Source organism: Muscardinus avellanarius (assembly GCF_963383645.1).
Source record: "Muscardinus avellanarius genome assembly, chromosome: 14".
NCBI lineage: Eukaryota > Metazoa > Chordata > Mammalia > Rodentia > Gliridae > Muscardinus > Muscardinus avellanarius.
Genome location: NC_137800.1, coordinates 88,624,215 through 88,648,475, shown reverse-complemented (window position 1 = coordinate 88,648,475; position 24,261 = coordinate 88,624,215). Strand labels below are relative to the sequence as shown.

At 52.5% G+C, this 24,261-nt stretch overlaps 4 protein-coding genes across 4 annotated transcripts; 2 read left to right on the top strand and 2 right to left on the bottom strand.

Annotated features, from left to right (window-relative positions):
- Positions 1-172: 172 nt before the first annotated feature.
- CSNK2B (casein kinase 2 beta) lies at positions 173-9,670 on the bottom strand (the record flags this gene model as incomplete). Its single annotated transcript, XM_080710852.1, has 7 exons — positions 173-263; positions 5,876-6,065; positions 6,201-6,276; positions 6,706-6,821; positions 7,658-7,760; positions 8,360-8,442; positions 9,622-9,670. 7 exons carry the CDS (start codon positions 9,668-9,670, stop codon positions 173-175), a joined length of 708 nt encoding a protein of 235 aa, XP_080566978.1.
- A 1,764-nt stretch (positions 9,671-11,434) lies between these two features.
- On the top strand, positions 11,435-14,284 carry GPANK1 (G-patch domain and ankyrin repeats 1; the record flags this gene model as incomplete). The annotated part of the gene is made up of 2 exons (XM_080710153.1): positions 11,435-12,075; positions 13,840-14,284. The coding sequence occupies 2 exons, from the start codon at positions 11,435-11,437 to the stop codon at positions 14,282-14,284; spliced, it is 1,086 nt and encodes a 361-aa protein (XP_080566279.1).
- Positions 14,285-16,184: 1,900 nt separating this feature from the next.
- Positions 16,185-17,066, top strand: LOC308272972 (uncharacterized protein C6orf47; the record flags this gene model as incomplete). The annotated part of the gene is made up of 1 exon (XM_080710029.1): positions 16,185-17,066. One exon carries the CDS (start codon positions 16,185-16,187, stop codon positions 17,064-17,066), a length of 882 nt encoding a protein of 293 aa, XP_080566155.1.
- Positions 17,067-18,013: 947 nt separating this feature from the next.
- APOM (apolipoprotein M) lies at positions 18,014-23,690 on the bottom strand (the record flags this gene model as incomplete). Its single annotated transcript, XM_080710373.1, has 6 exons — positions 18,014-18,039; positions 19,985-20,083; positions 20,222-20,320; positions 20,402-20,475; positions 21,942-22,096; positions 23,577-23,690. 6 exons carry the CDS (start codon positions 23,688-23,690, stop codon positions 18,014-18,016), a joined length of 567 nt encoding a protein of 188 aa, XP_080566499.1.
- Between the last annotated feature and the right edge of the window lie 571 nt (positions 23,691-24,261).

Here is a 24,261-nt window from a genome sequence, read left to right as displayed (position 1 = left end):
CCCCAATCCCAAGCACCAGCAGACTAGCTCTTGGCCTTTTCTTCCACTTTATTTCATATTCCCACCACAATAATGACTCCTTTAATTTAAACTAAAAACCATAGAGGGTTCCTTAAAGTGTGGCAGCAAAGGAATGAAGGTGTCGAAGACTGAGGGACACAGGAGGTGGGGATCAGCGAATCGTCTTGACTGGGCTCTTGAAGTTGCTGGCGGCTTGGAGCTGCAGTTGGTAGGCCATCGGATGGATCTTGAAGCCGTAGAGCCTGGGCAGGGGCAGAGGTCAGAGGCAGCAGGGTGAGCGCCTTCCCGCCCCTGCGCCCCCTCCGCCCCCCCCAGCTCAGCCTGGGCCTGCTCAGTGCTTAAGGGCCAGGGTTCCCAAGCTTCTTGTTCATGAGTATTTAAAGTATATCCTAGGCGGGCATGGTGGTGCTTGTAATCCCAGTACTTGGGAGGCTGAGGCAGGAGGATTGTGCAGATTTGCAACTTCAAAGCCAGCCCCAGCTACTTAGTAGGGCTCTCAGCAACTTAGTTTCCAAATAAAATAGACCTTGTTTCCAAATAAAATATAAAATAGGCTTGGGAGTATAGCCTGGAGGTAGAAGGCCCCTGGGTTCCATCCCCAGTACCATATATTTTTTTATGGTAATGGGGACTGAGCCCAGGGGCCTTCTACCTCCCAGGTAGCTATACTTTCAGACCTACTTTTTTCTTTTGGTGGTTCTGGGGTTCCTGGAAACCCTTCTACCTCTGGGCTACACTCCCAGACACCTATTTTTTATATTTTTATTTGGAAACAGGGTCTCTTAAGCCAGCGCAGCTGGCTTCGAACCTGCGCAATCTTCCTGTCTCCGCCTCCCAAGCGCGTGGATTACAAGCATGCACCACCACACCTGGCTACATTTTTATTCTTTATTTTGAAACAGGGTTTTGCTAAGTAACTGAGGCTGGTTTCGAACCTTAGATCCTCCTGTCTCAGCCTCCCATGTTACAGCTGTGCACCACTGCACTGAGCTGGAATTTGAAAAAATTTCTTTTTTGCAGGTCTGGGGATGGAACCCAGGGGCATTCGACCTCTGAGCTACACCTCTTTCCCCATTTTTTTATTCTTTATTTTGAAACAGGGTCTCAGCCTCCAGAATGCTGGAATTACAAACATGTGCCACCACACCCAGCTTGGAATTTGAATTTTACTGGATGTTTACATTTTTTTTTTTGGCAGTACTGGGATTGGAACCCAGGGGCATTCTATCTCAGAGCTATATCCTTCAGCCCTGTTTTCTTTTTTTTTTATTATTCTTTATTTTGAAACAGGGTCTCACTGAGTTGCAAAGGGCCTAATTAGCTGAGGCTGTACAGGAACAATGATCCTCCTGTCTCAGCCTCCCAAATGCTGGGATCACAAGCGTTTGCCACCATGCCTGTCCTTAACATACATTTTTAACTGGGTGGGTGCACAGCCTGTGATCCCAGTACTTGGGAGGCTGAGACAAGATGAGCGCAGTTTCGAAGTCAGCCTCCGCAACTTAGAGAGGCTCACATTAACTTAGCAAGATCCTGTTTCCAATTAAAAAAAAAAAAAAAAAAAAAAATATATATATATATATATATATATGGCTGGAGGTGTAGCTCAGAGGTAGAATACCCCTGAGTACAATCACCAATACCACATTAAAAAAAAATTCAGAGCCGGGCGTGGTGGCGCACGCTTGTAATCCCAGCATCTGGGAGGCTGAGACTGGAGGATCGTGGTTCACGGACAGCCTCAGCTACTTAGTGAGTCCTCTGCAACTTAGTGAGACCCTGTTTCAAAATAAAGAATAAAAAATAGGGCAGGGGGTGGAGCTCGGAGGTCAAATGCCCCTGGGATCCACCCTCAGACCTGCAAAAAAAAAAAAAAAAAGATTTCAAATTCCAAGCCAGGTGTGATGGTATATCCCTGATCCCTGTAATCCCAGTACTTAGGAGGCTGAGTAAGATAGGTTCAAAGATTCAAAGACAGCCCCAGCAAGTAGTGAGACTCTCATCAACCTAGCTAGACCCTGTTTCTAAGTGAGACCTTAGACTGAAAAAAAAAAAAATCATGCCCACGTGGTGGCACGTACCCATAATTGCAGCTATTCAAGAGGCTGAGGCAAAGCCAGGTGTGGTGGCATATGCCTGTAACCCCAGTATGTGGAAGGCTTAAACAAGAAGCTTGCAGGTTGGTCCTGAGCTACTTAGTGAGGCCCTCCACAACCTAGCGAGACCGTTTCAAAGTAAAGAATAAAAAAATAGGGCTGGGGTGTAGCTCCAAGGCAGAATGCCCCCTGGGTTCCATCCCCAGTACTGAAAAAAAAAAAGTCTGAGGCAGGAGGATCACAACTTGTTTTGGAGGGAGGGAGGCAGTACTAAGAATTGAATACAGGAATACTCTATCTATCACCCCCAGCCCTTCTTTAAAAAAAATTTGAAACAAGTTCTAGCTAAATCATCTCACATTAGGTTTACAGGAAGGTGACACTATCCACCAAGAGGATCTTATCTAACCGGGCGTGGTGGCGCACGCTTGTAATCCCAGTATTTGGGAAGCTGAGACAGAAGGATCCCACAGGTTCAAAGCCAGCCTCAGCTACCCAGTGAGGCTCTCAGCAACTTAGTGAGACCCTGTTTCCAAATAAAATATAAAATAGGTCTGGGAGTATAGCCCGGAGGTAGAAAGCCTCTGGGTTCCACCCCCAGTACCACACACCAAAAAATAAATAAATAAATAAAATAAAGAATAAAAAAATAGGGCAGAAGGTGTTGCTCGGAAGTCAAATGCCCCTGGGTTCCATCCCCAGTACTGAAAAAAAAAAAAAAAAAAAAAAAAGGCCAGGCGTGGTGGCGCACGCTTGTAATCCCCGCGCTTGGGAGGCGGAGACAGGAGGATCGCGCAGGTTCGAAGCCAGCCGCGCTGGCGTAAGAGACCCTGTTTCCAAATTAAAAAAATGTAAAAATAGGTCTGGGAGTGTAGCCCGGAGGTAGAAGGGCTTCCAGGAACCCCAGTGCCACAAATAAATAAATAAATAATAAAAATTAAAAAAAAGAGGATCATAGCCAGGCATGATGGACACGGCCAGGCATGATGGACACGCTTGTAATCACAGTGCTTGGGAGGCAGAGACAGGATGATCGCACAAGTTCGAAGCCAGCTTCAGCTACTACTTAGTGAGGCTCTCAGCAACTTGGACCGTTTCCAAATAAAATATAAAATAGGTCTGGGAGTATAGCCCGGAGATAGAAAAGCCCCTAGGTTCTACTGCCAGTAAAACACACACACACACACACACACACACACACACACACACACACACACACACACACACGATCATAACTAGCCGGGTGTGGTGGCACAAGCTCGTAACCCCAGCATTTGGGAGGCTGAGATAGGAGGATCGCAGTTCGTGAATCGCCTCAGCTACTTAGTGAGATCCTGTTTCAAAATAAAGAATAAAAAATAGTAAAAAATAAGGCTGGTGGTGTAGCTCAGAGGTAGAATGCCCCTGGGTTCCATTCCCAGTACTACAAAAAGAAAAAAGGAAAAAAAAGAGAGAATCATAATTCTGAGGCTGGCCTGAACAGTTTAGGGAGACTCCCGCTCAGAATTATTAAAAACAAAGGATGAGGGATGTAGCTCAGCAGCACAGTACCCCTGGGTTCAAGTCCTAGTACTTCAAAAGATCAAACAAGCCGGGCGCGGTGGCGCACGCTTGCAATCCCAGCACTCGGGAGGCTGAGACCAGAGGATCGCAGTTCCCAGCCAGCCTCAGCTACTTGTGAGGCCCTCTGCAACTCAGTGAGACCCGGTTTCAAAATAAAGAATAAAAAATAGGGCTGGGGTGTAGCTCGGAGGTAGATGTCCCAGGTTTGTATCCCTAGTACCGCAAAAAAAAAAAAAAAAAAGGAAGGGCCTGAGCCAGGCGTGGCACATGCCTATTCAAGGCCAGGCTGAGAATTTAGCCAAAGTCTTAGCAACCTACTGAGACCCTGTTTCTTTTTTTTGCTTTTTTCTTGTTTTTGTGGTACTGGGGGTAGAACCCAGAGGCTTTCTACCTCTGGGCTATACTCCCAGACCTATTTTATATTTTATTTGGAATCAGGGTCTCACTAAGTTGCTGAGAGCCTCACTAAGTAGCTGAGGCTGGCTTTGAACCTGTGCGATCCTCCTGTCTCAGCCTCCCAAGCGCAGGGATTACAAGTGTGCGCAACCACGCCTGGCGACCCTGTTTCAAAACAAAAAATAAGGCCAGGTGTGGTGGCACACTCTTGTAATCCCAGTACTCGGGAGGCTGAGATGAGGCTAAACTGGGAAGATGGCAGTTCACAGAGAGCCTCAGCTGGGGTCAGTTGTGATGGCGCACGCTTGTAATCCCAGTGCTTGGGAGGCTGAGACAGGAGGATTGCACAGGTTCGAAGCCAGCCTCAGCTACTTAGTGAAGCTCTCAGCAACTTAGTGAGACCTTGTTTCCAAATAAAGTATAAAATAGGTCTGGGCGTATAGATTGCAGGTAGAAAGCCTCAGGGTTCTACCCCCAGTACCACCAAAAAAAAAAAAAAAGGTATGGGGGTGTATCTCAGAGGTAGAATGTCCCTAGGTTCTACCCCCAGTACCACCCAAAAAACAAAAATAAAATAAATTTTAAAAAGCCAGATGTGGTAGAGCATGCTTATAATCCCAGTATTTGGGAGGCTCAGACAGGAGGACTGCCAGGTTTGCAACCAGCCTCAGCAACTTAGTGGGATCCTGTTTAAGAAATAAATGAAATAGGGCTGGGGGTATAACTCAGAGGTAGAATGACTCTGGGTTCCATTCCTAGTACCACACACATACACAAAAAGGGCTGGGAAGCTGGGTGTGGTGACATACACTTGTAATCCCAGCATTTGGGAGGCTGAGACAGGAGGATCATGGTTCACCAACAGCCTCAGCTAATACTCAGTGAGAGCCTTTGCAACTCAGTGAGACCCTGTTTCAAAATAAAGGATAAAAAATAGGGCTAGATGTGTAGCTCAGAGGTACAATGCCCCTGGGTTCCAACCCCAGCACCCCCCCCCCCAAAAAAAAAAAACCGACAGGGCTGGGTGTGTAGCTTGGAGGTCAAATGCCCCTGGGTTCCATCACCAGTAGCTACTGCAAAAAAAAAAAAAAAAAAAAAAAAAAAAGGGAGTGTAGGGGGGATGCTGGGAATAGTAGTCTATCTGTAATCCTAGTATTTGGGAGCCTGAGATAGGAGGATCGCAGGTTTGAAGCCAAACTCTGCAACTCAGTGAGGCTTGCATCAATTTAGTGAGACCTTGTTTCCAAATAAGAAAATAAAAAATAAAAATAAAATAGGGCTGGGTGTAGCTCAGAGGTATAATGCCCCTGGGTTCCAACCCCAGCATCCCCCCCCCAAAAAAAAAGACAGGGCTGCGGAGGTATAACTCAGAGGTAGAATGCCCCTGGCTTCCATTCCCAGTAACCAAAGAAAAAAAAAAGAAGGATTGAGATGCATGTAGCTCAAGCATTGGGTACTAGACCTTGGGTACCATCAGCAATGTTATAAAACAAAACGAAAAAAGAAACTTGCAGGGTGGGCATGGTGGCACATGCGTGTAATCCCAGTACCTGGGAGTCTGAGATAGGAGGCACGAAGGTTGAGGCGAGCCTCAGCAGAAGCGGGGCATGGTGGCGCACACCTGTAACCCCAGTACTCTCAAGGAAACTGAGCACAGGCAATAAAATAATGGGTACCAGTGAGCAGGAAGCGGCCCTGGCTTTAGGAAAAGGAGGCCTCAAGAACAGGCCTGTGCCCGTCCTCCCGCTGTCCAGGAGTCCAGGCCTTCCTCGGCCCTCAGTGACTGTCCCTGCTCCCACCTGGGCACAAACTGGTTGGCAGGTCGCTTGGGCCGGTACTCCGGGTGCACCATGAAGAGCATGTGAGGGAAACCGGTGCCGAAGTAGGCGCCGTCTGTGTGGTGGTGCCGCGAGGACTTGGGCGTGTACACGTCCATGCACTTGGGGCAGTAGAGCTTCACCATGGCCTCGCCGGGGATGTCCGAAAGGCCTGCGAGACAGCCAGACTGTAGGCCAGCCACCCCAACCCTGCCCGGCCACCTCCGGGGGCTCAGGCGCCAACTTGCTGAGCCCCAACTTCTTGGAGGACTGCCATGGGGTGCCTCTTCCCCTCTTCAACACTCACCTATGGGAAGCATTGGCTGGTTCTCACAGTACACACGGGGACAGTAGCCGAAGTCTCCCTGCTGGTACTTTTCCAACTGAGGTGAATAAAATGGAAGGGGGCAGGTGGGTAAGGTGAAGAGAAGAGGGAATCCCCTCCTCAGCCCAACCCACATCACTCGGTCTCCCAGACCGCCCCTGCGACCAGAAGCCCCTCCTCTGGCCCAGATGGGCCCTCAGAATTCCCTGCTACCTTCCCTCTAGTGAGACAGGCTGGGAACATCAGTGCCGCTTGCCCTCAATTCTCCTAGGAAGAGGGAATCTATAATAACTCCCTGATCAGGTTTCCTCTCCCTCCCTGGAAACACCCCAGCACAACCCCCAGCGAGGATTCAACCCCCAGGCCCAGGCTCTTCTCAGCTAGACTCCCTAACAGGGATGATACCGTCCCCGACAGTGATTTCCTGTTGTAAGAACCTGTTTTCCCTACTGTCTCAGAAGCACTCAAGTGGGAGCAGAGGCCTCACCATCTGGGCGATGCCGCGGTTGGTGAGGATGTAGCGGGCGTGAATCAATCCGTACAGCATCTCGGCGGCCTGCTCAATCAGGTCGCTCTGGTTGGGGTTGTCTTCCAGCTCTTCATCTGAAACACAGGCCAGCCAGATGCCACCACTTGTTTTCCAGCTTTCCCAGGTCCCCACCCCATCCCAAGGCTGTTTGCTGGCCACTCAGTCTGCCCAGCAACCACCTTCGAGCCTCACTCCACCCATCACTTGGGCATCTGACCCAAAAACCTGGGCCTCTGAGCCTTCCACAAACCCAAGGCAGCTTTGCCTTCTCTCCACACCTTTCCAACCCCTATCCTATTCTTTCTCTCCCCAACTCCTTTCTCAACACTTATGTACAAAGACATCGGTGGGAAGGTGGCACTCTAGATAAAAGATGCAGAGCAAGAGAAAGAGGCGAGGCCAGGTATGGAGACGCACGCTTGTAATCCCTGCGCTTGGGAGGCGGAGACAGGAGGATCGCATGGGTTCGAAGCCAGCCTCAGCTACTTAGTGAGGCTCTCAGCAACTCAGCGAGACTCTGTTTCTAAATAAAATATAAAACAGGTCTGGGAGTGTAGCTCAGAGGTAGAACACCCCTGGGTACCATACCTAGTACCCCCACACACACAAAAAAAAAAAAAAAAGAGAGAGAGAGAGAAAGAGGTGGTAAAGAAGACCCATGAGAAGACTGGCATTATGGAACAAAACAAGTTACAGATGCAGAGAACACGGAAATGAGTGTTACCAGTCACGCAATAAGGCAGGAGTCAGGTGGGGGATCAAAATAAGGGGGCTTGGGGCTAGGGAAGTTGGAGGCACAAAATAAATCTTAAAAAATTCAAGAAACAAGTGAATAGCGATCAGGAGAAAAAAAAAATTAATAAGCATGCGTGCCCATACATATCCACACACAACCCTGAGGGCGCCTCACCTGGCTCCAGGTCCAAGATCATGTCTAGAGCTTGTCGATAGTGAGGCACTTGCTCATTCAGTCCAGTGAGATTAAATTTATCCTGGATGTAGTCTTCATCCACCTGTCAGGAGGTGAAGTCAAGAGGGAACCCATTTTGGAATCTCCTGCTTTGACCTGGACCAGTTGCTCGAACTGATGCTTTCGCTGCAACAAACTGCATGTCTTCCCCTCATTTCCCACTCCCAACTAGGCAGAAGTACTGGAGTCCCTCCCCTCCAGTTTATATACACCCTCCCACAAGTGCTTTGCCTTTTCTAATAAGCAGCACGGCAATCCTCTCCTTACAGAGACGGTCCTTTCAAGATGGGCAGCAGAGGCCAAATGGCCTGATGTGTGAAGGCAGTTAGAATACTGTAACACAGCTTTGCACATTACCAAACATTTTAACACGCAGCTGTTCAATTCTCCCTACGGCCACTAGGATAGATACTACCAGCACCATTCCAATCATGGAAAAGAAAAGACACAGACTGACTAGTCCAATGGTATACTGCTGCAGGGTTGCAGGGCCCGGGTCTGGCCACTTCCCCACAGGTGAGTGGAGAGTTACTGACAGGCCCTTGCTTGACAGGAAGGAGTTCCATGTGGAGAAGCTGAGTATCTGCGGGAATGTCTGAGCAGAGGGTGTGAGGAGCTGGCAAGTAGGGAGATCACACTCACTTCACAAAAGAATTCATTGCCACGGAGCCCACAGAACCAAGAAATCCAGGACACTTCCTCTGAGCTACTCATCTTCACGTCAGCTGGAAAAGAACAGCGTTAAGTAAAGGCCAAGCTCTCTGGCATTCTCCCTCCCTCACTCTGCCTTCTCCAGCGTCTTCCATTTACACCGCAGCCCCTTTCCAGCGAGGTGGGGATTCTCGGAGGTCCCCACCACTTGGGAGACGCCGCCCGCCCTCCGACTCGCTGCCCGCAGGCCAGCACCCTCCTCCCGCCGTGACAGCGCCGGCAGGGGCCTGGGGGCCGTTCGGGCTCCCGACCGCCGCGGGGCTCTGCACGTCCCCGGCGCCTTTCCCACCCGGCCCCGAAGTTTACCCTTCCCAAGAGCCCGGTTCCTCCTCCTCCCACAGGCCGGGGGCGGCCGGCAGAGCCCCTTCCCAGGCATCTCCACGTCGGACCTCCGCCCCCCAGGCCATCCTCCCTCCTTCGGTGCCGGACCGGGTCACTTCCTCGCCCCCTCATCAAGGCGCTGGGCTCCCCATGTGCCGCGCCCAGGGCCGGGGACTCGGCCGGGCGACGACCTCAGACTCACCCTCTGGACGGGGGCCGGGGCCGGGGCGGGGGAGGGGAGGCGCTGCTTCGGAGGAACGGCGGCGACCGCTGAAGCGCAGGCCGCGGACCCGACCGCGGCTGGCGAAGCGGGTGGGGGGAGTGGAAACTGAGGAGGGTGGGGAAGAGGGCAACGCGCACGCGCCAAGGCCCGGGAGCCTCGGGGGACGCCGGGAGATGGAGTCCCTGGCCTGGAGAGAAACTGACGAGACGAGGGAAAAGCGAACTACAAATCCCAGAAGGACATGCGCACGACCCCGACGTCGCGAGGCCCCCGATGAGCGGACCGGGGGCGGAGGGCAGCGAGGCACCACCGGAAGCGGAAGTCAAGTCCGGCGATCGGGGCCGGGGAGCCTGGGAAATAGGTGTGTTCCCCGGGGTGAGGGGCCGGGCAGGGACGGGCACCGGAGGAAGTCGGCGGACTAGACCTGGCGCGCCTTTCTGCTCCTGTCTGGACGCGGCGCTGCCGCCCGGAGGCTGACTCCATCCCCGACCACCCTTCTGGGCCCTCGTCGCCAGTCAGACCCCGCGTCCGCCACCGGAACCCCCCGACGGAGCCCATGTTTCCCCCGGACCTGGCGAGAGGCGGGAGGTGCGGCCGGGCTCCGTGCTGAGCGACGCTGAGCGACGTGGGTCGGGTTGCTTGGGCTAACCTGAGGTGGCGCCAACCATTCTGCCGCTCGTCCCTTTGCACTTCTCCATTTCCTCCTAGATCTTGGATGGAGGGTTCTGCCGCGGGCTCTAAGTGTGTTCTTCGAACCCTGGTCGGAGTAATAGTGAGGGGCACCGTGATGTTATTTCATTTCACAGCTGCTCGGCATTCCGCAGGTTTCCTTCTGCCTCCGCAGGGCCTCTCTTAAGAGAGTGGTCTTCCAGCTCCAGAAAATGAACTTGTAGCTGGGGGCCAGGTCGAGGGCCGCGAACGGCATTGTGGGGGCGTTATGTAAAAGAAGGACCCCCCCCCAACCGACAGATGCCCCCGGGTCCTCGCGCTGCCCTGGCACGCGAGGCTCTGCGCGCAGGCTTGGAGAGGTTCCAGGGCGGGAAAGCACCCCGTGCGTGTTTTGTTGTGGTAGTCGCCACGCATGCGTCTAAGTGCGGTGTGGCTAGGTGGTGTCAACTCTTCTGATTGGAATAGCGCCATTTTGCTGTACGGAATCTACAAAGCAACGCTGACAGGAGCCTCTCCCCGCAATATTCCAGAGACATGCCACGGCTGGTTTTGTTTGGAAAAAGGAGACTCCGAAATAGGATCGAGGAAGATTGAGGTTTCTTAATGGTATGTGTTCCTGGATGGGAAAGTGGTTTCAGAGAGAGGCAGGCATGATTTATTGATGGTGGGATTCCCGGGGAGGAACTCAGGCCCTTTGCACAGCTGTCTCGTGGAGTTTTCTTTTTCTTTCTTTCTTTCTTTTTTTTTTTTTTAAGCGGCTTGCTGAAGATTGAACCCAGGACTTCATGCATGCGAGGCGAACGCTCTACTACTGAACCACACCCCCAGCCTCTCATGGAGTTCTTTCTTTTTTGGTACTGGGGATTGAACTCAGGAATATTCTATTTCTGCCCTATACTTCCAGCCCTTTTTGTTTTATTTATTTATTTACTTACTTACTTGATTTATTTTTTGTGGTACTGGGGATGGAACCCAGGGGCATTCCACCTCCAAGCTACACCCCCAGCCCTATTTTTCTATTTTCTTCTTTTTGGAACTGTCTCACTGAGTTGCAAAGGGCCTCACTAAGTAGCAGCTGAGTCTTTCTGGGAACCTCTGTTCTCTTGTCTCAGCCTTCCAAATCCTGGGCTTACAAGTGTTCGCCACCACGCCTGGATACTTATTGATTTTCTTACTGGCACTGGGAATTGAGCCCAGGGGCATTCTACCTCCGAGCTACACCTCCAGCCCTATTTTATTTTTATTTTGAAACAGGTTCTTGCTAGGTTGATGAGAATCTCACCACTCCCCGAGGCTGCCCATAAACCTGTGATCTTCCTGTCTCAGCCTCCCATGTACTGGGATTACAAACATGTCCCACCACACCCGGTTAATTTTTTTTTTTAATTTTGAAACAGAGTCTGGCTGGGTTACTGAGAATCTTGTTAAATTGCTGAGGCTGGTTTTGAACCTGTGATCCTCCTGTCTCATCCTCCCAAGTACTGGGATTACAGTTGTGTGCTACCACACCTGGCTTTGAAATTTATTAACTTTTACTCAGGGGTAAGGTATGTTATTCTTGGGGGGGGGGTGTCTGTGTTTTTAACATGTGACCTATGGCCCTTGGGCCCTGTGGGGCCCTAGGTTGTGAAGTCAGTTGTGGGATAGGAGGGCTTTTTATTCTTAGGCTACTCCTCCTCAGCTAAGCAGGTTTCTGGAGGTAGTGCAGGTCACCACTGGGGTCACCAGGGGATTGGGTTGCTTCTCTCATTCTTCTCTGTCTACTCTTCATTTTCTGAATTCTCCCAAAAGCCATGTCCAGGCCATCCCTCATCACATTCACCCCGGCCACCGACCCCAGCGACCTGTGGAAGGATGGGCGGCAGCAGCCGTCACAGCAGCAGCGGTCGCAGCCTGAGGAGCCCACGACCCCTCTGGATGGGGCTGCCGCCCGGGCTTTCTATGAGGCCCTGATTGCAGATGGGAGCAATGCTGCTGAACCCCAAAGTTCTCAGCCTGAGCCTGCCCGGGAGAAAAAGAGGAAAAGAAGAAGAATGCTGAGGAGGGCTGTGGCAGAAGCTGTGGCGGCCAGAGCATCAGGAGGACATGAACAAGGGAGCGCCCTTGAGGCTGAGGACAAGATGACCCAGTGGATACTGAAAGCAGCCCAGGAGGGGGACCTGGCAGAGCTTCGAAGGCTGTTGGAGCCCCGTGAGGCAGGGGGAGCTGGAGGGAATATCAACGCCCGAGATGCCTACTGGTGGACTCCTCTGATGTGTGCTGCCCGAGCCGGCCAGGGGGCAGCTGTGCGCTATCTCCTGGGCCGAGGGGCAGCCTGGGTAGGGGTGTGTGAGCTGGGCGGCAGGGATGCTGCTCAGCTGGCTGAAGAAGCAGGCTTCCCTGAGGTGGCCCGCATGGTCAGGGAGAGCCATGGAGAGACGAGCCCAGAACACCGGTGAGGAGGCTTAGCCTACACCCATCCTCCAGTGTGTTCTTCCCTTCCTGACCATCCTACATCAGAGACCCTGGAATAAATAGCTAAAGGGGCTCTCATCCTCCAGTGTAGGTTAGCTCCCAGAGTTTAGATCCTGCTTCTACTTGGAAGCAAAGAATGCCCACATGACTCAGTTTCCTTACCTAAGAAATAAGGATATAAGAGTATCTGGGAGGCTGAGACAGGAGGATCAGGTTTTTGTTTTTGTTTCAGAGGATGGCCTCAGCTCCTTAGTGAGGCCCTTTGCAATTCAGTGAGACCATGTTTCAAAATAAAGAATAAAAAATAGGGCTCAGAGGTAGAATGCCCCTGAGTTCCAACCCCAGTACCACACACACAGAAAAAAAATGATTAAAAAAATGGGGCTGGGGGTGTCGCTCAGAGGTAGAATGCTCCTGGGCTCCATCCCCAGTACTCCCCCCCCCAAAAAAAATGTATTATTTACTTATTTATGGCATTGGGAATGGATCCCAGAGGCATTCTACCTCCAAGCTACACTCCCAGCCCTATTTTATTTTTATTTTGAGACAGTCGTGCCAGGTTTCTGAGAGTGTCTACTTGCTGAGCCTGTCCTCTGAACCTGGGATCATCCTATCTTAGCCTCCCAAGAACTGGGATTATAGGCATGTGCCACCACACCTGACTTCTTTCTTTCTTTCTTTCTTCCTTCCTTTTTCTTTCTTTTCCCTTTCTTTCTTTCTTTCTTTCTTTCTTTCTTTCTTTCTTTCTTTCTTTCTTTCTGAGGTACTGGGAGTTGAACCCAGGGACATTCTACCTCCAAGCTATACCTCCAGCCCTATTTTTATTCTTTATTTTGAAACGGTCTCACTAAGCTATAGAGGTTCTCACTAAGTAGCTGAGGTTGGCTATGAACCTACAATCCTCCTTTCTCAGCCTCCAAAGTACTAGGATTACAAGTATATGCCACCATGCCTGGCTTAATTTGTTATTTTGAAACAGTCTTTAGCTGGGTGTGGTGGCGCATGCAACATTTGGGAGGCAGAGACAGAGGATGGTGTTTCAGGAAAGCCTCAGTTACTACTTAGTGAGGCCCTTTGCATCTCCGTGAGATGCTGTATCAAAACAAAGAATAAAAAAAAAAAAAAAAAAGAAAATAGGGCTGGGGTTTAGCTCGGAGGTAGAATGCTCCTGGGCTCCATTCCCAGTTCCACACACACACACAGAAAGGTCTCACTAATTGGCTAAGGCTACCCTCAAACCTGTGATCTGCCTTTTCAGCTTCTCAGGTACTAGGATTACAGGTGTTTACCACTGTGCCTGGCTTCTCTGGGGTATATGTGTGTGTGTTCTGTACTGGGGATGGAACCCAGGGGCATTCTACCTCCGAGCTCCACCCCAACCCTGTTTTTCTTTTGGAAAGGTCTCACTACATTGGGCCTCTCATTACTTGCTGAGCCTGTCTCTGAACCTATGATCCTCCTGTCTCAGCCTCCCAAGTACTAGGATTACAGGCATGCATCACCACACCCAGCTTTTCTGTGTTCTTTATTGCTAAGTAGGGAGAGGCTGGGGGCCTAGCATGTACAAGGCCCTGGATTTGATCCTCAGTACCACAAACCAGAAAAGCTGGGGATGCCAGGTAGAGAAAGCAGCTTGTTCTTAGCAGAAAAGCTGTAGGGCTTCTGCCCCTTTGCCACTGTCCCGAGGCCTCAGCGCTTCGCCCTTTTATTTACTTGTCCCTAACCCTCTTCTCTTTCTCTGCAGGCTCCCTTCCCCGCCTCCTCAGTACTGCGAGACCTGTGGTGCTCACTTTGAAGACTCCAACCACCGCACGTCCACTGCGCACCTGCTGTCACTGGCCAGGGGTCCCCAGCCCCCCCATCTTCCCATTGGGATGCCTACCTCCAGCCCTGGCTTTAGGCTGATGCTGAGGGGCGGCTGGGAGCCAGGAATGGGGTTGGGCCCCCGGGGTGAAGGCCGAGCCAACCCTATCCCCACTGTCCTCAAGAGGGACCAGGAAGGACTGGGCTACAGATCTGCACCCCAGTCGCGAGTCACACACTTCTCTGCTGGGGATACCCGGGCTGTGTCTGGGAAAGAGAGAGCCCTTCGAGCGACCACACTGAGCCGGAGGGAGAACAGAAGGCAGGAGGAGAAGGACAGGGCCTGGGAGCGGGCTCTGAGGACCTACATGAACCTTGATTTCTGACTGGTGGAATCTGACCCTGGTCTGCTTTGATGAAGTTGGACCCTGGTCCCAGTCTGAACTTGGGCCTCTGACGTGGGGCCTTCAACATCTGCTTCCTGGGATGCCCAGGTCCAGACCCTCAGGTTTAGGTCAGTGGACTCTGCTTTTGGGAGAGAGAAGCTGAGAGCTGAAGAATAAATTAATCTTATTCTATTGTGGTTTATTTGCTTTTCTGGAATCTGTTGTAAGGAAACCTAGCAGGAGGCTGGTACCACAAGAAAGCCTGCCTCTCCAGGTAGCCTGTAACTCCCTGGCAGTCTCCACTTCCAGACCCCAGCCCCACTGGGAGCGCCCACCTATGCTCTCAAGCCCCAGTCGGTGGCTTCCCTGACCACTGCAGCCAATTCAGTCACAAAGAGTCATACTGTGTGCTGAGAATACCCATAAGAGACATCAGTAAGCCAGCATGGTGGTGCTCACCTGTGATCCCAGCATTTGGGAGGCTGAGACGAGAATCGGGGTTTGTGAATTGCCTTAGCTACTTAGGCCACGTTTAACAATAAAGAATAAAAAACAGGGCTGGGGGTGTAGCTTGGTAGAATGTCCCCGGGTTCCATCCCCAGTACCACACACACAAAGACATTCCTAGCCCTCAAGGAGCTCTGCGAGGGGGGGGGGGGACGACCGCCCCGTGGTCACGTGTTACAATGCAGAGGGCCAGTAAGTGGAGGAAGGCGGTCAGGGGTAGGAGGCCTAAGATACCCGACCTGTGGTTGGAGCTGCGGAGTTCCTCCTTCGTTTGGCCACCTGGAAGCTCCTGAGGGCAGGAAGCGCATCCTATTTGTCCTATTTGTGTCCCCTCTGCTTCCCACGCTTTGCAGCTCCCCCGTCCCTGGGCTCACACCAGATGCTAGGCACAGGAAGAGCTCTCAGATCCCTGGGAGGGGGAGCAGAGAAGGGCGCCTGGGCCCAGAGCGCCCCTCATTTGCTTTCTGAAAAAGCCTTCCTTGAAGTCTTGGGCGAGAAATGGGAGAGTGGTGGGGGCGCCGGCGAGCTTGGAGCAGCCCGGGGGCTCCGGGAGGGGAAAATGGAGAACGGGCCCGCGCCCGGGCTCCCGCCGCCCCCGGCCCGGCGCGAGCGCAGGGTCCGCCCCGCAGGCCGGCTCCGCCCCCCGCTCGGCCCTCCCGTCCCGGTGCGGCCGCTTCCGGGCTCCGCGGCGGGGTGGCTCGGCGAGGCGGCGGCCGGGGCGCGGGCCGGAGCGGCCACGGAGGCCGCGGGGCCCGATCCCCAGGACGTCTCGGGCCTGACCTTGCGGGCCCGCGGCGCCACTTCGTAGGAATCGCGGTCCCCGAAGTCAGGGGACGGGCGCTACTGGCTGGACTTTGCCGGACACCTTCACCCCACCTCCCCGCAGAGGCTGCCCATTCCCCCAGCTCCCTCGAGGCGGCGGCTTAAGACTCCACAGATCCAGGAGGACCGAAGGACCACCTTCCTTCCCGCCCCCTTTGATGGAGCACCGACTCCCCAGTTTGTGGGGTACCTTGGGGCGGGGCCTTGGTGAGTGAAACTTGGGGTGCTGCCTGCTGGGAAGGAAATCCAGGAACACCGAAGATACTGGGGGTGACCTAGGCCTTTCAGACTCTTGAAGTCTTGTGTGTGTGGGTGGCGGTGGTGAATGAATTTGGGTGTGCCTCCCGCCTTCACCCCCAGACTGAAAAGAAAGCAAGCCGCTTGTCACACTCCGGCTGCATGACCATTGGGGAATCAGGGACCCCTTCTGAATTCAGAATAGGACGGCGTCGACAAGCAGATAGCTGTTCTGAGCCTGCACAGATTCTGCCTTCTGAGGAGACCCCGAGAGTCTAACAAGTGCCAGGAAGAGACCCCAGATTGGGGGGGGCTCGTCGCACACATCCCAGCCATGTTCCTGCGACGGCTTGGTGGCTGGCTACCTCGTCCTTGGGGCCGCCGGAAACCAGCGAGGCCTGATCCACCTGCCCCAGAACCCAAGTGGGTGGACAGTTCCCCCGAGAATTCAGGGAGTGACTGGGACAGTGCCCCAGAAACCGTGGGAGATGTGGGGCCTCCCAAGACCAAGGACTTGGGGACACGGAGGAGCCTTGGGGCTGCTCCAGAGCCAAGCAGGGAGCCCCAAGTTGAGCAACAGGGGCACAAGAGAATGGATTCCCTCAAGAGGGACAAGACTGCCTCTATCACTCCAGAGTCTGGGAGGTTGGAGGCCGGAGGGGCCATTCCAAAACTGGGATGGGATCCTGTGGATTCAGATGGTGCCAAGAGACCCGGGGTGGCCCCTGGAGAGGAACTGGGCGACCCCGGGCCAGAAGCCCCCGTGGAGAAAGCTGGCCGGCGTCAGAAGCTGCTAGGCTGGTTGCGGGGGGAGCCAGGGGCCCCCCCACGATACCTGGGGGGCCCAGAGGAGTGTCTGCAGATCTCCGCCAACCTGACCCTGCACCTGCTGGAGCTGCTGGCCTCGGCCCTGCTGGCACTGTGTTCTCGGCCGCTGCGGGTGGCTCTGGACGCACTGGGCCTGCGAGGACCACTGGGCCTCTGGCTGCACGGGCTGCTGACCTTCCTGGCTGCCCTGCATGGGCTCCACGCCGTGCTGAGCCTACTCACCGCCCACCCGCTGCACTTTGCCTGTCTCTTTGGCCTCCTGCAGGCCCTGGTGCTGGCTGTCAGCCTCCGGGAGTCCAGGGGCGATGAGGAGACCACAGACTGCGAAGGCGAGGGGTCCGGGAGGGAGGGTGAGGAGCAGAGGGGAGGCCCAGGCAGGGGGCTGTGACCGAGGAGTGTGTGGGGGCAGAGGGTGAAGAGAGTGTGGCCTTAGGAGAAAAGCGGGGAGCTATGACCCAGATTGTAAGCACAGGGACCTCAGGGACAGGGAAGAAACCCCAGAGTATATGAGGGCACAGAACCCCCTTCCTGCACAGGAGAGAACAGCTTTTTAGGTGTCTGTGTTTATGGATAGTGGGGCATCGCCCTTGGATTCACCAGCCGTTGTTACATTTTGCTTTTGAATTTCTCCCACCTAGTTTTATCTTTCCACCTCTACTCTTTAAGAGCCAAAAATAAATAAATGCATACATAAATAAAAGTGTGATAGTGGAGAATAAAGACCAAAGGGTCCTTTCTACCTTTCCAAGCTCTCCACGGGTGGAGAAGTCTCCAGAGGGGCAGAGCAGCGATCCCTGTAGTGTGAGGGTGGCCAGGAGACCCACGGTCTCCCTCGGATCCTGTACACTGAGCCATCGCGGGTGCATTAGAGGGTCAGGATGGGGCCCACAGGGCTAGCAACCTGCAAGGGGGATCTGGTACTCCTGAGCCAGGGGAGGGAGGGATGGCACAGGTGGTACTGATAAGAGGACAAGCTGCCGAGGGCTGGCAGTTGGGCTGGCGGTGGGGGAGCTCCCCAGCTTTCACTCAGAGGCTAGGTTGCTCACTCAGCAATAAATATGTCTCACTAAATCCTAAATATACCACCATAATGTGAGGTACTGCCACTCAGTGTCCTTCCTGACGCCGTCCAACTGAGGGGCTAGGTGGTCCAGGTTCCGGGGGAGCGTGGAAATGGGGGGGGTGACTTGAATGCCTGGAGACAAACTCAAGAATGAGATGAGGGGTGAAAGCCCATCTTTATTACCCTTGAAAGGAAGTTAGAGAGTCTCCAGCTTCTCTCCCACCAACTCGGCGCCCACCATGTCCCTGTGGGGGCCCAGGTGAAGTTGCAGGTCAGTTAATGGATAGCTCGCAGGCCTCTGCAATGGGAGAAGACATGGAAAGGCGGTCCAGGGAGAGAAGTAAGGTTGGTGACAGGTGGGGAGAAGGTGTTCCTTGACCCCTGTTGGAGGGGTCTTGGAGAACTTCCATGCTGTGTTGGACCCTTCTTCTACTTTATCCTCTGCAGATTCAGAAACTTACCCTGGATTTTTGGTGGTGCTAGGGATTGAACCCAGAGACATTCTACCACTAAGTTACACCCCCAGTCCTTTTTTATTTTTATTTTTGTGGTCCTGGATATTGAACCCAGAGGCATTCTATCTCTGAGCTATACCCCTCATCAGGTCTTTTGTGTGTGTGTGTGTGTGGTACTGGGGGTGGAACCCAGGGGCTTTTCTACCTCTGGGCTACACCCCCAGCCCTATTTTATAATTTATTTGGAAACAGGGTCTCACTAAGTTGCTGAGAGCCTCAGTAAGTAGCTGAGGCTGGCTTCAAACTTGTGCGATCCTGTCTCAGCCTCCCAAGCGCTGAGATTACAAGCCTGTGCCACCACACCCGGTCCTTTTTTTTTTTTTTTTTTTAGTTTTTTCTGTTTTTTTTTTTTTTTTTTCTTCGGTACTGGAGATAGAACCCAGGGGCATCTACCTTCGAGCTACACCCCAGCCCTATTCTTTATTTATATTGCAACAGGGTCTAACTAAGTTGCAGAGGGCCTAAGTAGCTGCTGAGGCTGGCTGTGAACCTGTGATCCTCCTGTCTTAGCCTCCCAAATACTGTGGGATTACAAATGTGTGCCAGCATGCCTGACTCCCTTTTTATTTTTAGTACTGAGGATTGAACCCAGGGCAATGTACCTTTGAGCTACACCCCCAGCTTTTTTTTTTTTTTTTTTTTGTGGGTCTGGGGATGGAACCCAGGGGCATTCGACCTCCGAGCTACACCCCCTGCGCTATTTTTTATTCTTTATTTTGAAACTGGGTCTTACTGAGTTGCAAAGGGCCTCAATAAGTGGCTGAGGCTGTCAGCAAACCACAACCCTCCTGTCTCAGCCTCCCAAATGCTGGGATCACAAGCCTGTGCCATCTCGCCTGGCACCCCAGCTCTTTTTTTTTTTGCATGTCTTTGATGGAACCCAGGGGTATTTGACCTCCAAGCTATACCCCCTGCCCTGTTTTTTTTTTTGTTTTTTGTTTTTTGTTTTTTTTTTTTTTGGTGGTACTGGGGTTCCTGGCTGGAAGCCTTCTACCTCTGGGCTACACTCCCAGACCTATTTTATATTTTTTATTTGGAAACAGGTCTCTTAAGCCAGCGAGGCTGGCTCCGAACCAGCGCGATCCTCCTGTCTCCGCCTCCCAAGTGCGGGGATTACAAGCGTGTGCCACCACGCCCGGCCCCTGCCCTATTTTTTATCCTTTATTTTGAAATAGGGTTTCACTAAGTTGCAGAGGGCCTCACTAAGTAGCTGAGACTGTCTGCGAACCGCGATCCTCCTGTCTCAGCCCAGCTCTTTTTTTGAAATAGGATCTCACTAAGTTGCTAAATCTCCCTACAATGTTGAGGCTGTCCTCGAACCCGTGATCCTCCTGTCTTAGCCTCCTAAGTACTGGGATTACAGCATGTACCCCACGCCCAATTTACTTTTTATTTTGAAATGGGCTTGCTATATTTCCATCTGTTGGCCTCCTATGTGATCCTCCTATGTGAGCCTCCCAAGCACTGGGATTATAGGCGTGCGGCACTGCACCCAGCTATACCTGTCCTGAGTAGCCCAGAGCCGTGCAGAGCCCCTCAGGTGACGTCACAGCCTTAGCCTGCTCTCGGTGGCGCCTTCATAGCTTATGAGAAACAGAGCTATCAACTAAGCCGCTCTGATGGTGTCTGCCTTTGACCGCCCTCTCGGGAGACATCAAGTGAGCCTCATTCCCCAGGGCCCACTGAAGACTTGGTGAGTCCAGTCTTCTGGAGACTGTAACCTCTTACCTTGATTCCTGGGAGTCAGTAAGAAGGCTTTGAAGTCCAGGCAGGAGGTCAGGGACTGGAATTCTTCCACACACTTCTCAGGAGGGTGTGGCAATCGATCTGGAAGGGCAGGGTACAGCCAGGCCAGTCACTCCCTCCAGGAGCCTTCCGGAGGCCCCAGCCATGGGGAGGATGCTGTAGGGCCCTCTGCCCTCCCTTGTTTCCCACCGGTGCTTGGCGCCCTGCACCCCCACTCACTGTAGAGGAGAAAGCGCTGGTAACCCTGGCCCGTCTCTTTCAGCAAGATCCCACTCGGGCACGAGCTGGAGAAGAGCTGGGTCTTCATGTCTGGGCGGCCTGGTGGGGCGGGGCGGGGCCGGGTGTGAGGACCAGATGCAGAACAAGCTGGGGCGGGGCTGGGGGTAGCTGGGGACCAACCTTCAGTTTTGAGATCTGAGCTTCCTTCAGTCAAGTGGTAAGTCCATTTCCGGGGCACACACAACCCATTTTTCCTGAAGATGTGGTGGCGGGAAGGAGAAATGACGAGTGTTACTCTAGCCAAACAAGACCAGCTGTTTTCTTTTCTCCGTGTGTGTGTGTGTGTGTGTGTGTGTGTGTGTGTGTGTGTGTGTGTGTTACTGAGAATTGAACCCAGGTATATTCTACCTCTGAGCTACACCCTCAGCCCTATTTGTGGCACTGGGGATGGAACACTGGGGCATTGTACCGCTGTGCTACACTTCCAAACCTTTTTTTTTTTTTTAATGGTACTGGGGATAGAACCCTTCTACCTCCAGGCTACACTCCCAGACCTATTTCTTTTATTTGGAAACAGGGTCTCTTAAGCCAGCCTTGCTGGCTTCGAACCTGAGTGATCCTCCTGTCTCCGCCTCCCAAGCATGGGGATTACAAGCGTGCGCCACCACGCCCAGCCAGACCTATTTTTTAATCCTTTATTTTTTGAAACAGGGTCTCACTGACTTGCAAAGGGCCTTGCTAAGTAGCTGAGGCTGTCCGCGAACAGTGACCTTCCTATCTCAGCCTCCCAAATGCTAGAATTACAACTGGGTGCCACCACACCTGGCTTTTATTTTTATTTTGAAACAGAGTCTCTCTAGGTTAAGGAGAGTCTCACTACTTGCTGGAGCTGTCCTATCTCAGTCTCCCAAGTATTGGGATTACAGGCATGTGCCACCATGCCTGGCCTTTTTTTTTTTTTTTTCTCGGTACCAGGGAATTGAACCAGGGGGCAGCACTGGGTACCACCATGTAAGCTATACTGTCAGCCCTATTTTTTATTATTTTTTATTTTATTTTATTTTATTTTTTTGTGGGTCTGGGGATGGAACCCAGGGGTATTCTACCTCTGAGCTACGCCCCCTGCCCTATTTGTTATTCTTTTTTTTTTTTTTTTGGTGGTACTGGGGATGGAACCCAGGGGCTTTACTACCTCCAGGCTATACTCCCAGATCTATTTTTTTTAAATATATTTTATTTGGAAACAGGGTCTCACTAAGTTGCTGAGAGCCTTACTAAGTAGCTGAAGCTGGCTTCGAATCTGTGCGATCCTCCTGTCTCGGCCTCCCAAGTGCAGAGATTATAAGCGTGCACCACCACGCTCAGCCTATTTGTTATTCTTTATTTTGAAACAGGGTCTCATTAAGTTGTGGAGGGCCTCACTAAGTAGCTGAGGCTGTCCGCGAACCACGATCCTCCCATCTCTGTCTTCCAAGTACTGGGATCACAAGCGTGCCCCACCACCTAGGCTCGGCTTCCATTCTGCGTCTTGCAGAAGCTCAGCATTCATTGGGCTTCAAGGTACCAAAGGATGGTTGTGCCCATTCTCTCTCCAGAGAGCAGCTGGGAGAGCTCCTGAATTCAGTGGGCCAACAAGAGTGGCTGCACTGACCAGGAGGGCACAGGGCACTTTGGGCGCAGGTTGCACCCGTCGGCCTCTGCCTCCTAGCCCCTCACTCACGTGCGGATGGTGGCCCGGAGCTGGAGTTGCGTTGGGCCAGAGCCAGCAGCCATGTTGAAGATGATGCTGTCCACAGAATCAAAGGTCGCCAACTCCTCCTTGGTGGGAGCTGCCCCTGCGATAAAGTACCACTGACCCAGGTGGGGCTCCGGGAACTGTAGAGACAAGGACAAGAGAGGCCGGTCGGTGATAGGTCCCCAGAGAATCCCCCAGCTTCTCCAGTCTGCATAGTGAGATTGGCGTGGCGGGGGGAGTGCCGGCTGCCTTTTTCCAGCTGAGGACTGGATCCATGACAAGGAGTCATTATTTTCCTTTTTGCCTGTCCCCAGTCAACCTCGTTAAATACCCCTCAATTTTGCCTTGCCTCCACACTGAGGACCAGAGTACTGATTTATTTATTTATTTATTTATTTATTTATTTATTTATTTATTTTTGCGGGTCTGGGGATGAAACCCAGGGGCATTCGATCTCCGAGCTACACCCCTTTCCCTTTTTTTTTTTTTTTGGTGGTACTGGGGTTCCTGGAAGCCCTTCTACCTCCGGGCTACACTCCCAGACCTATTTTATATTTTTGAAACAGGGTCTCTTACGCCAGCATGGCTGGCTTTGAACCTGTGCGATCCTCCTGTCTCCGCCTCCCAAGCACGGGGATTACAGGTGTGCACCACCACGCCCAGCCTTTCCCTATTTTTTATTCTTCATTTTGAGACAGGGTCTCACTAAGTTGTGGAGGGCCTCACTAAATAGTTGAGCCTGTCCACGAACCAGGATCCTCCAGTCTCAGCCTCCCAAATGCTGGGATTACAAGTGTGCGGCACCACACTCGTCTCATTATTTTGTTTTTGTTTTGTTTTGGGTTTTTTTGGTGTTACTGGGGTTCCTGGAAGCCCTTCTACCTCCGGGCTACACTCCCAGACCTTTTTTTTTTTTCCGAACCTGTGCGATCCTCCTGTCTCCACCTCCCAAGCGCGGGGATTACAAGTGTGCTCCACCACGCCCAGTTTCCGGCTCTTCTATTATTATTATTATTATTATTATTATTATTAATTATTATTTTGCTTTTTTGCAGTACTGGGGATGGAACCCAGGGGCATTCTACCTCTGAGCTACACCCCAGCCCTATGTTTTATTTTTACTTTGAAACTAGGTCTCACCGAGTTACAAAGTATCTCACTAAGTAGCTGAGGCTGTCCACGAACCAAACCGAACCACGATCCTCCTGTTTTAACTTCCCAAATGCTGGGATTACAAGTGTGTGCCACCACACCCGGCCTGATTTATTGATTGATTGGTTGGTGGTACTGGGGATTGAACCCAAGGGTATTCTACCACTGAGCTAAACCCCTCATCACTTTTATTTTTTAATCTTGAAACAGGGTCTTCCAAAATCACTGAGGGTCTCACTAAATTGCTGAGGCTGGCCTCCAACCCGCGATCCTTTGGTCTCAACCTCCCCGGCGCTGGGATCACAGGTGTGCACCACCACACCTGGCACTGATATTTTTCTTCTTGCTTTCATCACCACAGTACTCACAGCTTCTTCCTCCCTCCCTTTCCTAACCTGGCTTCTCATCATCCCAAGATGCCCCAAGCCCTCGGTGCGCCCGCCCTGGGCTCCCACTCTCAGTTCATACCTCTTTCTCATCCACTCCCAGAGCTGTGAGCTGACTGTGTTCAGGGCACTGGTAGATGGAGTTCAGGAGAATGCCATAGACGTAGAGCAAGGCGGCCCAGATCCGGCTGAACATCTTCAGTGGGAGGGAGCTGCTGCTCTGCGCGGGCGCCCGGTCCTTACCTGTGGTCTACACTGCAGGCTGGCCAGTCCTCTCTGCTTCCAGGCCCCTTGCCTTGACCCTTGACCCTTTCACCTGCTAATGAGTAACTTCAAACTTGTTTTCCAACCCAAGCCTGGATTACTCCCCCTTTCCTCCCCCCTTCTGCAGGTTAGGGGAGTCAGGAGGGGAGTCAGGAGGGGAGCGGAGCTCTGCAGGGAGAGGCCTGGCTGCTCTGGGCCTTGCCTCTGGGCCTTGGTTTTCGCTGCAGAGCTGGGCTGGAGACCTGCTGCGCTGCGTAGCACCAAAGGACAGACGGGACTACACTGGGTCTTTCATTTATTCACTTAACAAATTCTGTTTGCCAGGAACTGGTTAATCCCTGGGGACATAAAAGCTAGTAAGACAGTCCCCTGGCCTTGAAGAAGTCAGGATAGGAAAACAGCTTTGTAAACGAGTCACTGCCATGTGACCTAAGCTTTTTAGAACAGGTATGAACCAGTCCTGGGGCATGAATGGAGTTGAACTTTATATATGTACAAACTTT